We start from the raw sequence: 12,606 nt of genomic DNA, 5'->3' as shown, positions 1-12,606 counted from the left end.
TATATATATATATATATATATACACATACATATATATATATACACATGTATATATATATACATATATATATATATATATATATATATATATATAAATAGCTGAATCACTTTGCTGGACACCTGAAAGTAACACAACCTTGTCAGTCAACTATACTTCAATTTTAAAAAAAGAAAAAAAGGGGAGTCAGTTGAAAAGGCTTCTTTTGAATAAAAAATTCAAGTTTTATCTCATGAAAGAGATCTTTTTAAAAACCCCGCAATAACGTGACACCCGCTTCTCCCCTTAGGGGTTCTTTGATATCCCCGTGGATAACTTGTACGCGGAGCCCGCGGTCCTGCAGTGGATTCGGGAGAACATCACCGAGTGGAGAAACTGCATCATTGTTTCACCTGACGCCGGGGGCGCCAAAAGGTACTGCACAGGCCCAGGCGGCACGAGGCAGATTTAGATTTGTGTGTTTGCCGACTGCTTTTTCCTTTCCGTATGTGTTAGATAAGGAAGCATGTCTTCAATTACTGAACAGTTTATTTTGCAAATAAGCAAGTAAGTAGCCAACAGGCTTCACCTCCAGAGCAGAGAGCTGTCATCTTTAACATTTCATCATTCATGAAAGAAAAAAAAAATACACACAGACGTTTGGTTTCAGCAAAGAATGTTTTGAGGGTTTTTTTGTTTTTTTTGTTTTTTTTGTTTTTGCAGTACGCGGGCCTCTCACTGCTGTGGCCTTTCCCGTTGCGGAGCACAGGCTCCGGACGCGCAGGCTCAGCGGCCATGGCTCACGGGCTCAGCCGCTCCGCGGCACGTGGGATCTTCCCGGACCGGGGCACGAACCCGTGTCCGCTGCATCGGCAGGCGGACTCTCAATCACTGCGCCACCAGGGAAGCCCCTGTTTTGAGTTTTTTAAGTTTTCATTTCTGATTATAAAAGCAATGAGCCTAATTGGAAAATAAGGCTTTTACTTAACAACACGATTGACCAAGCTAGTTCTTCTTACTACAAACATTTAGAAATGGAAGCCAAAATAGAACAATTTTAAAATGCGTGTCCGCAGAGCAGCTGGAAAGAAAGGGAGATGTCTGTGGCCCAGAAATAAAGAAGGCTGACAGCCGCGCTCGGGGTGGCTTGGGGTATGGGTGTCAGATCCGGGAAGAGGCGGGTGGCTTGGCAGAGGCTATAATGCCCTCACGGGGGCCTCCAGAGAGAAGGGAGATGACAGGGAGACCCCTCCCTGCAGCCTGGGGAGGAAAGCCAGTCTTTCCTGATGCTGGGAAAATTGACCCCAGGCCGCAGAGCCACGGCCGAGGGAGAATTCCACAAGCCCAGCTGTTCAGTAAGCACTCCCCGCTGAAGACCACCTCATTGTGCCTGACTATCCCAGTTAGGAAGCCGAGGGGGCGCAGCCCACCGAGAGCCAGCGCCTGCAGATAACAGGGTGGCGGGCAGCCAGCCCCGTGGGCTCAACAGGACAGTTACTGGGCTGTAAAAGGAGGATGCTGGACGGAAATTGACATGGCACTAAAAGCATCAGAGCGCAGGTGCACTGAATGGCATAAATAATGGTACTGAGTAGCAAATCCAGAGGGCTTTACAGAGACTCAAGGAATTAAAGAGCAATCAGTACAGACAGTTGAGGATCGGGGTGAACATGATGGAACGCTGATGCAGAGTGCTTTACTGTGCTCCGAGACTCAGTGAGTCAGAGTCACCTTGTAGAACTGTGCAGCTGCTCTCTGGGGGTTAGAAGAGCGGAATGAAGTTTTAATGCCCGGGCAGGGGCCTCCGTCAGGGAGGCAGAGGTGAAAGAGAGCTCCGTCCACCAGTCCTGTGAGAAAGCAAGGAAGCTCGTAAGTCTGTGCACGCTAGTAAACCTGCCACGAGAGAGTGGTGACCATCAAGCTTGGGGACAACTTTAAAATGCAAATGCCCATCCCTCATCCCTTCCACGGCCAAGCTAAGGACCTAGAATCGAACTTAAAAGCTCCCCTTCGGGTGCAAGCAACCCAGAGTGTTGTCTGCTTAAGGCAACAGGGGAATGAGAGCAACGTTTTGGAGTAATTTCTCTTGGAAATGCTTGCAGTTACTTAGAAACTTACTGAAGCCACACAGTGGCATCTGCAGGCGAATGCACTGGCCTGCTCGAAGGTTAGAGGTGAGCAAGTGGGTTGAGAGGGAGCATAAGGCGTAACTTGTTTTTAGTAACAGCTTTATTGAGATGTAATTCACATACCTCCAATTCACCCATTTAAAGTGTGCAGGTCAGTGGGTTTTGTGTATTCAGAGTTAGGCATCTGTCACCACTGTCTAATTCCAGAACATTTGCAGTCACTCCCCACTCCCTCTCCCTCCAGCCTGTGGCCACCACTAATCTCCATTGTGTCTAGGGAATTGTCTCCCTGGGTGGTTCATATGGATGGATCATAAAATAAGTGGCTTTCATGTCAGGCATATTTCTTTATTTGACCAGAACAACTTAGTTTGATAGCTAACAGGCCAAAAGAATAATAGATTCCACAAACTTGTGTGGCCTTGTGTTTTTCCATCCCAACCCTATTTTTTTTTTTTTTTTTTTTTTTTGTGGTACGCAGGCCTCTCACTGTTGTGGCCTCTCCCATTGTGGAGCACAGGCTCCGGACGCTCAGGCTCTGTGGCATGTGGGATCCTCCCAGACCGGGGCACGAACCCATGTCCCCTGCATCGGCAGGCGGACTCTCAACCACTGCGCCACCAGGGAAGCCCCCAACCCTATTTTTTATGTATAGGGTGATGTCTCCCATTTCCTTCTTGAGGGGCCTCTATTCTTCCCAAAGTCAGAATTATGCTTTTCAAACATATACCCCCCTCCTTTTTATTTCACACAGATGATGTTACGCTGCACATACTTCTTTGCTGTTTTTTTTTCAAAGCGTGTTCCGCCTTAGCAACAGTTCCCCAGCTGTGCAGTAGGTCTGCTTTCTTGGTTTTCACAGCTGGCCCTTGGGTGCGGATGTAGTGATTCCTTTAACCAGTCTCACGTTCCTCTTTAGTAGGTGCTGTTGTTTATGTTCTTAGGCACATTCCTGCAGCACGACACTCACTTTCACATTTCATATACTTGTACAAGGAGGATGCGTTCTTAGAACTGCTGTTGCCAAGTCCAGGGGCATGAGCTATTTAGGTTTTGATGGACAGGGTCAAAATTTGGTCTTTGAAAGAAGATAGGCTTCCCTGGTGGCGCAGTGGTTGGGAGTCCGCCTGCCAATGCAGGGGACATGGGTTCGAGCCCTGGTCCGGGAGGATCCCACATGCTGTGGAGCGACTGGGCCCGTGCGCCACAACTGCTGAAGCCCGCGCGCCTGGAGCCTGTGCTCTGCAGCAGGAGAGGCCACTGCAATGAGAAGCCTGCGCACCGCGGCGGGGAGTGGCCCCCACTTGCTGCAGCTAGAGAAAGCCCGCGTGCAGCAGTGAAGACCCAGTGCAGCCAAAAATTAAATAAATGAATAAATAAATTAATTTAAAAAATATATGAACTCAAAATTCAAGTATAAAAAAAAAGAAAGAAGATAGACCATTGGGATTAGCAGATAAAACTACTATATATAAAATAGATAAACAACAAGGATCTACTGTATAGCAGAGGAAACTATATTCAGTGTCTTGTAATAAACCATAATGGAAAAAAGTGAAAAAGAGTATATAAATATATATATATATGTATAACTGAATCACTTTGCTGTACACCAGAAGCTAACACAACATTGTAAATCAACTATACTTCAATTTAAAAAAAAGAAGATAGGGCTTCCCTGGTGGCGCAGTGGTTGAGAGTCCACCTGCCGATGCAGAGGACACGGGTTCGTGCCCCGGTCTGGGAAGATCTCACATGTCGCGGAGCTGCTAGGCCTGTGAGCCGTGGCCGCTGAGCCTGCGCATCCGGAGCCTGTGCTCCGCAATGGGAGACGCCACAACAGTGAGAGGCCCGTGTACCGCAAAAAAAAAAAAAAGAAAAAAGAAGATAGACCAGTTGACATTCTCAAGTATGGATGCCAGTGACTTTGTACACAGGCTTGCTTACACAGCAGATGATCTGACTTCTTTTACTTTACAGATCGGCTGAGTGATACATGGCATCTCCTCCTATAAATGGCAGTTGCGTGCATAAGGTTGAGCGCTCCTTCTAGCACGTTTATATTTTGTTCATACCTTTTGCATGTTCTGTCAGCTGGAGGCCTCTTCCTCTAGCTTGTTAGGAGTTCTGTGCAGGCAGGAAATGACATCTTTGCTTCTCGTGTGTAGCAACTAAGTCCCCAAGCTTTTCACTTCTTCCCTTTTTGTATTTTTCTTCTCTGCAAGACTTTTAAAACATGCTTATGTACTCACATTTATCTCTGTTTCACATTATGGCTTCTGGGTTTATGAAGGATCACCCTTAACATTTTTCTTCTCCCATGATTTCGTATGTTTTAAGGGTTGCTTTTTTCCTTTTTAATGTTTTGATTTTTCTTCCATCTGAAATTTGTTTTGGAATAAAGAGTGAATTAAGAATCCAACTCCCCCTGTCCCCAGCTATCTGAATTGTCCCCAAAACTATTCAGTAATCAATTTTTCTCACATTGATTTGAAATACCATCTTTTATTATATAGCAGGCTCCCCCGTCTACTTGCCAACTCCTGCTCAAAAAATGCAGAGTCAGCTAGCCAGAGGAAATGGTCAGCAGCAAGATGCTGTTTTTGTTCAGATCCCCTTCAGAGTAGTTCCGCTCCGATCACCCCTGCTCCGCTCTGCCGGGAGAGGCAGGCTTTTTAGGGGCGTGCATTTCAGGTTTTTTGTCACCTCCATTCCTCACCAGTTTTTGCTACACATCCTTGTCATCCTCATACCCTGGAGTAAGCTGTTCCCCAACCGACAAAATAGCCTCGCAGGTAACGCATGATACGTACAGTTGACATTATCTGTGGCTTCTTTGTTTGATGCAAGAAGTCGTATTTCACCAAGAAAAATAGATATCTATCTGACAAATTGGAACTTGTTGTCGTAGAAAAAACTTTGAGGCTTGATTTGTTCCAGGTACAAGTTAGTTATCTCCACAAAACTTAATATCGCCACAAGAGGTCACTTGTGGGTAGAAAAAAAATAAACCTTAGGAAACACACCACTGTTGAGATAGTCAATATTAACGTAAAACTGGTCTGGGAAGTTGGTGAAACTAAATAATTCAGATTTGACTTTTTTCTCTTTTCTTTTAAAGAGAATGTAATAGTGTATCCAGAAGAAATGGAAATCAAACTATGTATTATTTTTGTCCTAGCTTTTTCCACCCAAGATTTCTATATGATACACTGTCTCAGCATCGTATGTTAGGAATAGGTATTAAGTCTCAGTTATACACCAGGAAAAGAAGAGTTGGAACCTGCGGAGAAATAGGAATGTTCTCGCAACCCAGGGGGCTTTTTGCGGGATATTTTCCTTTATCCTCTGCTTCTGATGTTACCATTGGGTACCTGCAGTGGCTGGAGCTCCCCCACTCATGTTCCACGCCTGTCCCCACCCCCCAAAACCGCATAGCTCAGCTTCTTTCCCACGCAGGCCTCCGCGCCCCCTGATGGTGTGTTTGTGCACAGGCTTAGGAGAGCGGATCACATGGCAGAACGCAGGTTATGTTTGGACTTGAGTTGCTTCAAACTTCAGCCCCAATGGTGGCGCTTCCCCACCGCACCGAGATCTTCCTGGTCCTTACAAATAAACAGAATTTTAACGTATACGCACATACATAAGGTGTTCAAGAGTCTTTCTTGGGAAAACCTGTCTTGTGTTCTGAGAAACTAGCTTTCCTTAATGGGAGTTTAAATGGCTTATCTTTTATGAAATTGGCATATAGATCGTAGTATATGTTTTAGGGCGATTATGGGGCAAAATCTTGGTCAGCATTCAAATTCTATTTAGTTATATATATGCCACAATTTAAAAAAATACTTGTTGAATGTTCTCCGAAACAAGCAGGGGTAACCTGTGGTACACAGTCCCCTTCATGCTGCGCTCTTGGCCCCAGAAAGTGGGTTCCTCTCAGCGCCTTGGCCACACTCGGCTTGATCAGAGCACGCATGGGGCGCCACTCGTGGTTGCCAGCTGAGGAGGACGCAGTGAATGGGACCACGACTTAAAAAGTGTCCAGAGGTTGCATCCTCCAGTCGCTGCATACTAAATTAGGGTGTGTGAGTGTGTATGTTTTGGTCCCTCGATAAAAAGTTTTTCAGCTGAATTGCATCAGGAGTGACCGTCATTTCAAAAAGTGAAACGGGAAAATCTTCATGTCACCTTATGTCTATGGCGTTATTTTGCACTGTTTCATCATTGAAATCTATTCTTCACAGGAAAAATCTGGAATGTTCCGGGCTTACTAGCAAGCCTGGCCTGCCACCTTCTCCTCCTTTTGCCAGTTCAGGCCTTTCAGAGCTGATGACTTTTGAGCATTTGCCCTAGTTGTGCAGAGGCCTGGACTGTGATTACTGTGTCCGGAGGCCTCGCGTCCCGTGAAGCCCGTTGTCCTAAGCATACAGATTACATGGCTGCGCTCACCAGGACTTTGTCCCCGCTGGCTGCTCCCTACGCTGAGCAGTTGGTATTTTCTAAATAACTTGCTTTTAGTTGTGCCCCTGACTTTAAAAGGTACCCACGAGGGCTTCCCTGGTGGCACAGTGCTTGAGAGTCCGCCTGCCGATGCAGGGGACACGGGTTCGTGCCCCGGTTCTGGAAGATCCCACGTGCCGCGGAGCGGCTGGGCCCGTGGGCCATGGCCGCTGAGCCTGCGCGTCTGGAGCCTGTGCTCCGCAACGGGAGAGGCCACAACAGTGAGAGGCCCGCGTACCGCAAATAAATAAATAAATAAATAAAGGTACCCACGAACACTAACCTGTTGAGTGTCAGCTGCTTAGGCAGGAGTTTTAGCCCATGGTCAAGGTGCCCTGGCTTTCTTCCCCAGCTGCCACAAATGCAAGGCCACATCCTAGCATGTTTCTCCCCTTGCGTCGCTTAATACATATCCCAGACCAGGCCTGGCTTTGCAAGGGAGGCCTGATTCTTGCATTATCTTGAGTATGGCTGGTCACGACAGTCCTAAAATACAGCTATGAAGAACACAATTTTTTTTGTATTGACAGTGTTTGATGTATCTGTCTGTGTCTTTTTTTTTTTTTGTAATGAATCTAGAGTTTTTATAATTTTGGGAATACGTTTTCAGAATTAGTCTAGTTTTTTCCATATCTATATTTTTTAACTTTTAATTTTATATTGGAGTATAGTTGGTTAACAGTGTTGTGTTAGTTTCAGGTATACAGCGAAGTGATTCAGTTATACATGTATCTATTCTTTTTTCAAATTCTTCTCCCATCTAGGTTGTTACAGAATATTGAACAGAGTTCCCTGTGCTATACAGTAGGTCCTTGTTGGTTATCTATTTTAAATATAGCAGTGTGTACATGTCACTCCCAAACTCCCAATCTATCCTCCCTGCCACCTTCCCCCTGCTAACCATAAGCTTGTTCTCTAAGTCCGTGTCTGTTTGTGTCTTTGAGCAGGGTCACGTCAATCGCAGACAGGTTGAATGTGGAATTTGCCTTGATTCACAAGGAGAGGAAGAAGGCAAATGAAGTGGACCGGATGGTGCTGGTGGGCGACGTGAAGGACCGCGTGGCCATCCTTGTGGATGACATGGCCGACACATGTGGCACCATCTGCCATGCTGCGGACAAGTATGCGTGTGGTTTGGGACCACTGAGGAGAGCGTTAGGGCGTCTCATTAAGAAAGGAAGAATGTCAGCTGTTAAAAACTAGGCTCACTTTTCCTAATTATTACTGATAGCTTAGTAGTAGTTTTTCAGACCAAAGTCGGTTCTAGGCCTCTTTTCTTTTTCTCGGTAGGGAAAAAACTGTGGTCCTTTATGGCCTGGTTTTCATTTTCAAGGTTGAACTTTCAGTGTATTTTTAAAGAAGTTCAGAGAAGGTGCTTCTCCTGAAACTGAGCACAGGAGGAAAAAGACAGTCTTTCGGCCTCTTCAGGCCCTCGCTTCCTTGGCTTGCCTTCACTCCAGCCTTCTCAGCGTTGGCTTCCAGGGACTTAGAGCTGGGCTGTTCCGCGTGGGAGCCACCACCCAGCCATGCACGGCTGCAGAAGGCGTGGACTGTGGCCCGTCTGACTTGAGATGTGCTGGGAGGGTAGAACGCACAGCCGGTTTCAGAGACAGAACAAAACAAAGAGTGTATAATACCTCAGTTTTGTGTATTGATTGTATGGCAACATGGTGACATTTTGGCTTTACTCTTTTAAACCTGGGCAGTTTTGTTCCCTGGGAGACATTTGACAATATCTGGAGACATTTTTGGTTGTGACAACTGAGGGGACGGGTGTTGCTGTTGGGTAGAGGCCAGGGATGTGCTGCACAGCAAAGAATTATCCGGGCCCAACGTCAAGGCTGATAATCCCTGATTTAAGGGAATGTAAAGTGCTTGGCCAGCACATACCTTAAAAGATCCTGTTTTAGACTGATAAATGTGAGTGAAATTGGTTCCCTGTTTTCCTTTATGGAACACACTATTGCTTCTAAATTCACACTGAGGGGAGAATGCTTCAAGAATATTTGTGTGCGCTTAGTTTTTTTCTCTTTTATAGGCTACTCTCGGCCGGAGCCACCAAAGTTTATGCTATCCTTACCCATGGGATATTCTCTGGGCCAGCTATTTCCAGAATAAATAATGCCGCCTTTGAGGCTGTTGTTGTGACAAACACTATTCCCCAAGAGGACAAAATGAAACACTGCTCCAAGATTCAGGTACTGGCTACACTGCAGGCAGAGCCAAGCAGGGAGGCAACTCGCATCTTGTGTGTGTGACCACTTGCTAAGCAGATGTCAGTAGAGGTTGTAGCTTCCCGTAATGGGAAGGTATGATACATGTTAGATGTCTGGGAAAGGCTGGGGCCAGCAGAGGTCAAAGTTATAAATAGTAAGTGAATAAAGCCAAAGTAAAGAACATTAAGAAACAGGCTGTGGTAAAGCTAAACAGAGTTACCACATGACCCCCCTGGTCCACCTCTAGGGTTATTCCTCCAAATCTGAAAATGGCTGTTCAAACAAAACCTTATGCACGAACATTCACAGCAGGCCTTATTCACGGTAGCCAAAAGGTGGAAATGACCAAATGTCCACCGACAGTTGAATGGTTAACCCAAGTGTGGCCTCTTCATACGATGAAATATTCCTCAGCCTTAAAAAGGAAGGAGATTTTGATACTTGCAACAACATGGATGAACCTTGAAAGCGGTATGCTAAGTGAAAGAAACCAGTCACAAAAGGACAAATATTGTGTGATACGTAAACTAGATTCCACTTAGCTGAGGGCTCTAGAGTAGTCAGATTCATAGAAAGGGGAAGTAGAGTGGTGGTTACCAGGAGCGGGGTGTTTAATGGTGCAGGGTTTCCGTTTGGGACGATGAAAAAGTTTGGGAAACGGTTACACACCACTGGGAATGTAATTAATGCCAGTAAGCTCTGTACTTAAAAATGGTTAAAATGGCATCTTTTGTGGTACATGTATTTTGCCACAGGTTTTTTAAATGGGGGAGGAAAACAAAGAAGCAGCTTGGCTGTGCCAGGGGTCTCTTAGCTTTACTCCTTCTATCCCTCCTGACTTGGGAGGCCCCCAGAGAGTTGGCAATGATCACTTTACACCAGCTGGCCTGAAATAAGTTGAAGGGGTTTGAGTCCTTGTTTTGCTTCTGTGTCTTGGTGAACCTTGGCAAGTCCTGTCATTGCTGGAAGCCTCCATGCCCCTCATTAGAGCATGAAGATGGATCAGAGTGATCTGCTTCGTGATTTCTCATCCATCGGAGAGCAACACAGTTCATTCGGCACCAGGAGATTCATTAGAAAATGATCAAAATAGCTATGCCTTAGATTTTCATGTCTGATTCTCAGTAGTTGAGCAAATTAAGGCCCCCGGGCCCAATCCAGCCCACCATGTCTTTTTGTAAATAAAGTTTTACTGAAACACAGCCATGCCCGTTCATTTATGTATTGTCTGTGGCTGTTCTCATGCTGACCCCGGAGTTAGATGATTACAGCTGTGCTGTCAGACGTTACAGTTTCTGTGTTTTCAGAAACCAAGAGAGAGAAAAACCTTCCACATGATGATTGAGTAAAATTAATTTTAAAACAACAAACACTGCAAGTAAAGGATGTCTCTGGTTAACAGCGGCCCTGAAAAGCCTTTGAAGTATCTGCACTGAAAAATCTCACTTCCAGGATCCCATACAGGATTGTAATTTGAAGACAGACCCAAAACTGTCAGTCCTCTCAGAAGAAATGGCTGTGGGGAGGTTCGATAGTAGCACATCTTATGTGCTGGAGAAAGCGTTTCTAGGCTTTCTGGCTTCTAAGTTTCCAATTAAACATGACTGAGATGTCCCACTTTCCTCTCCTCTTTTCTGTCTTTTCATTGGTGTTTAGGTTATTGACATTTCGATGATCTTGGCCGAGGCGATTCGAAGGACCCACAACGGTGAATCTGTGTCTTACCTGTTCAGCCACGTCCCACTGTAAATCCAGGATGTGAGGTGTGGAAGCAAGCCTGCTCTGGCTTCTGACTTGCGTGCATTTGCCTGATTTATTAGCTTTAGGACTAAGTAGTTATATTAATGCAAAAGCATCAGATCTTTGTATACTCCGAGGGCCACTGGTTTTCCCCCTCTTAAAGCTCCCGACCATTTATTTTCAGTTTGGTGGGGAGGGCAGTGGTTATTTGATCTTTAAGTGAACAGTCTTAAATGAGAAATGTTTCTGTTATCGTGATTTGTTCTGATAGGTGACCTTTTTTTCCTTTGTTCTGTCAGTGCTTTGAGGCCACAACTTTCAAGTTTATAATTCCATTGTGGAAGTTCACAGTTTATGTATTTCAGGGTTACCAAAGGTCAGCTCAGATTAAAGCCTCTGTGTAAATATAAAATGATAATGCCTGTGGACATTTGGGTGAAACCCTGTAGAGAATTAGCCTTTTGCTTCTAAGTCAACCTTAGAGAATTTTTAATACCCTGAATTTTGAGTATTTGTTTTAGTGATCAGGTTTCCAATAAACCATTTTGGTTATTATGCTTAATTTGGACCAAATTTTATGTAGCTGAAGATGGCCACTGACACGTTTATTTCTGGTAAACATTAGACATATCAGAGGCAATGTAGTTCAGTAATTTTTTATTGCCACTTCTAAAAATCGTAACTGTCACTTATCTGAAATACCTTGTTCTAAAATTCCAAAATTATGTTCAGCAATAGAGCTGACAGAGAAACTGTTTTGAGGTAGTCTGCAAGTTCACTGTCACAGTCATGCTGTGTCCATCCCAGATGCACCTCATGTCCTGCCATCTTGTTTTTTTTAATGTTCTGTTTTTAGCTCTAGCTTTTACTTTGCCTTTTTTCCAAGAGTTTCATGTTGTGGATTTCCGTCACAACAAAGACTTCTTCGCTAAGTCCCCTCACATTTACTAGTCTGATCTCTGTTTTGCTTTTGACATGAGAAAAAGGTGAATTGTTTGTGGGTGCCTCCAAATACATATTTAAATATTATTTCGTTAGTGTTGATCTCATGGTCTTTTGCCTTTTGTACTCACAGGTAGCAAGCCTTCTAGGCAACAGATTATTGTAACTAAAGCTGTTACATGAAAAGTGTGGGTGAGAAAGGCCTAGAAAAAAAGGGCAAATAAGGAAACATTAGTTGCTCCATGAAGTTAATGTTCAAATGGTGGCCCAGGGGTGATGGTGGAGGGAAGATAGCTTTATCCACAGGTGGCTTTTGACGACTGCTGAGTGAGGTGCCCCCATCTCCGGTGGCAGGCGGCAAGCATCAACTCTGAATTTTCCTAAGTGCGCGTTGGTGGACAACCAACTGAGTGCTTCCGCCCCCAAAGAAGAAAATGTGCCTGCACAGACAAAGCCCAGGAATAATAAATAACAATCTCCTTCTGCTGAATCTCAAAACTTGAAGAGAAGAAAGTCTCTGATCTAAATTCTGTGGGTGGAAAAATGAAATCTGTTTAAGTTGTTAACAAACCTGAATAGCAGTCTTTAAGGTTTCAGACTTCACTACAGCAGAGGGTGAATCAAAGTTTAAAAGTATCATTTTAGTCATTGCAGAGACTAGCATTTTGCTGTACTTTAAGAGGGCTTTTGAGAAAAAAATCATAGTGTAGCCTGGTTAAGGTCAGCTATTCAATACGATGGACGTTATCTAGACAAGAGTTGATTTGAGATATGTGAAGAGCCTATTTAGATGTATGTAATTTTTATTTTGGACAAATGAGTGATATCTGTATTTCTTGAAATTTCTATGCATAGAGAAATGAAAATGTAGTTATGAACGCACACAGGTAGACAGCTTCGCATCCCAGTGTAGACATGATGACAATGACTAAAACCAGTTGATTTAAAGGTAGTCATTTCATCTAAGATTTAAGAGTCTAACACATAGAGCTAGTTTTAAAATAATGATCTTCAGATAAAGAGATAAAAATCGGTATTGTCATTCTCTGAATTAAGAACTGATTGTTTCTATGGTTATTTATCTCCACCTTTGTATTTTAAA

General features: G+C 44.3%; 1 protein-coding gene across 3 annotated transcripts in view; it reads left to right on the top strand.

The window, feature by feature from the left end:
* The window catches only part of PRPS2 (phosphoribosyl pyrophosphate synthetase 2), a 34,607-nt gene that overhangs the window by 14,804 nt on the left and 7,197 nt on the right, over positions 1-12,606 (top strand). For 2 of the 3 annotated variants that reach the window (XR_003796335.1, XM_029240266.1), the window contains exons 4-7: positions 288-412; positions 7,554-7,727; positions 8,645-8,804; positions 10,479-10,585. Coding sequence is in view for 2 of the 3 variants with exons in the window: in XM_029240266.1 (XP_029096099.1) it covers positions 288-412; positions 7,554-7,727; positions 8,645-8,804; positions 10,479-10,571 (552 nt within the window). In the remaining variant the exon portion in view is untranslated. Of the gene's footprint in view, positions 1-287; positions 413-7,553; positions 7,728-8,644; positions 8,805-10,478; positions 11,559-12,606 lie in introns of those variants that run through there. The other variant, XM_029240265.1, reaches the window with a different exon arrangement.

This window comes from Monodon monoceros, unplaced genomic scaffold, assembly GCF_005190385.1.
Source record: "Monodon monoceros isolate NGI ecotype Baffin Bay Population unplaced genomic scaffold, NGI_Narwhal_1 Super_Scaffold_22, whole genome shotgun sequence".
Lineage (NCBI taxonomy): Eukaryota > Metazoa > Chordata > Mammalia > Artiodactyla > Monodontidae > Monodon > Monodon monoceros.
Note: the sequence above shows the minus strand (reverse complement) of the source record. Positions and strands in the feature narration are given on the sequence as shown.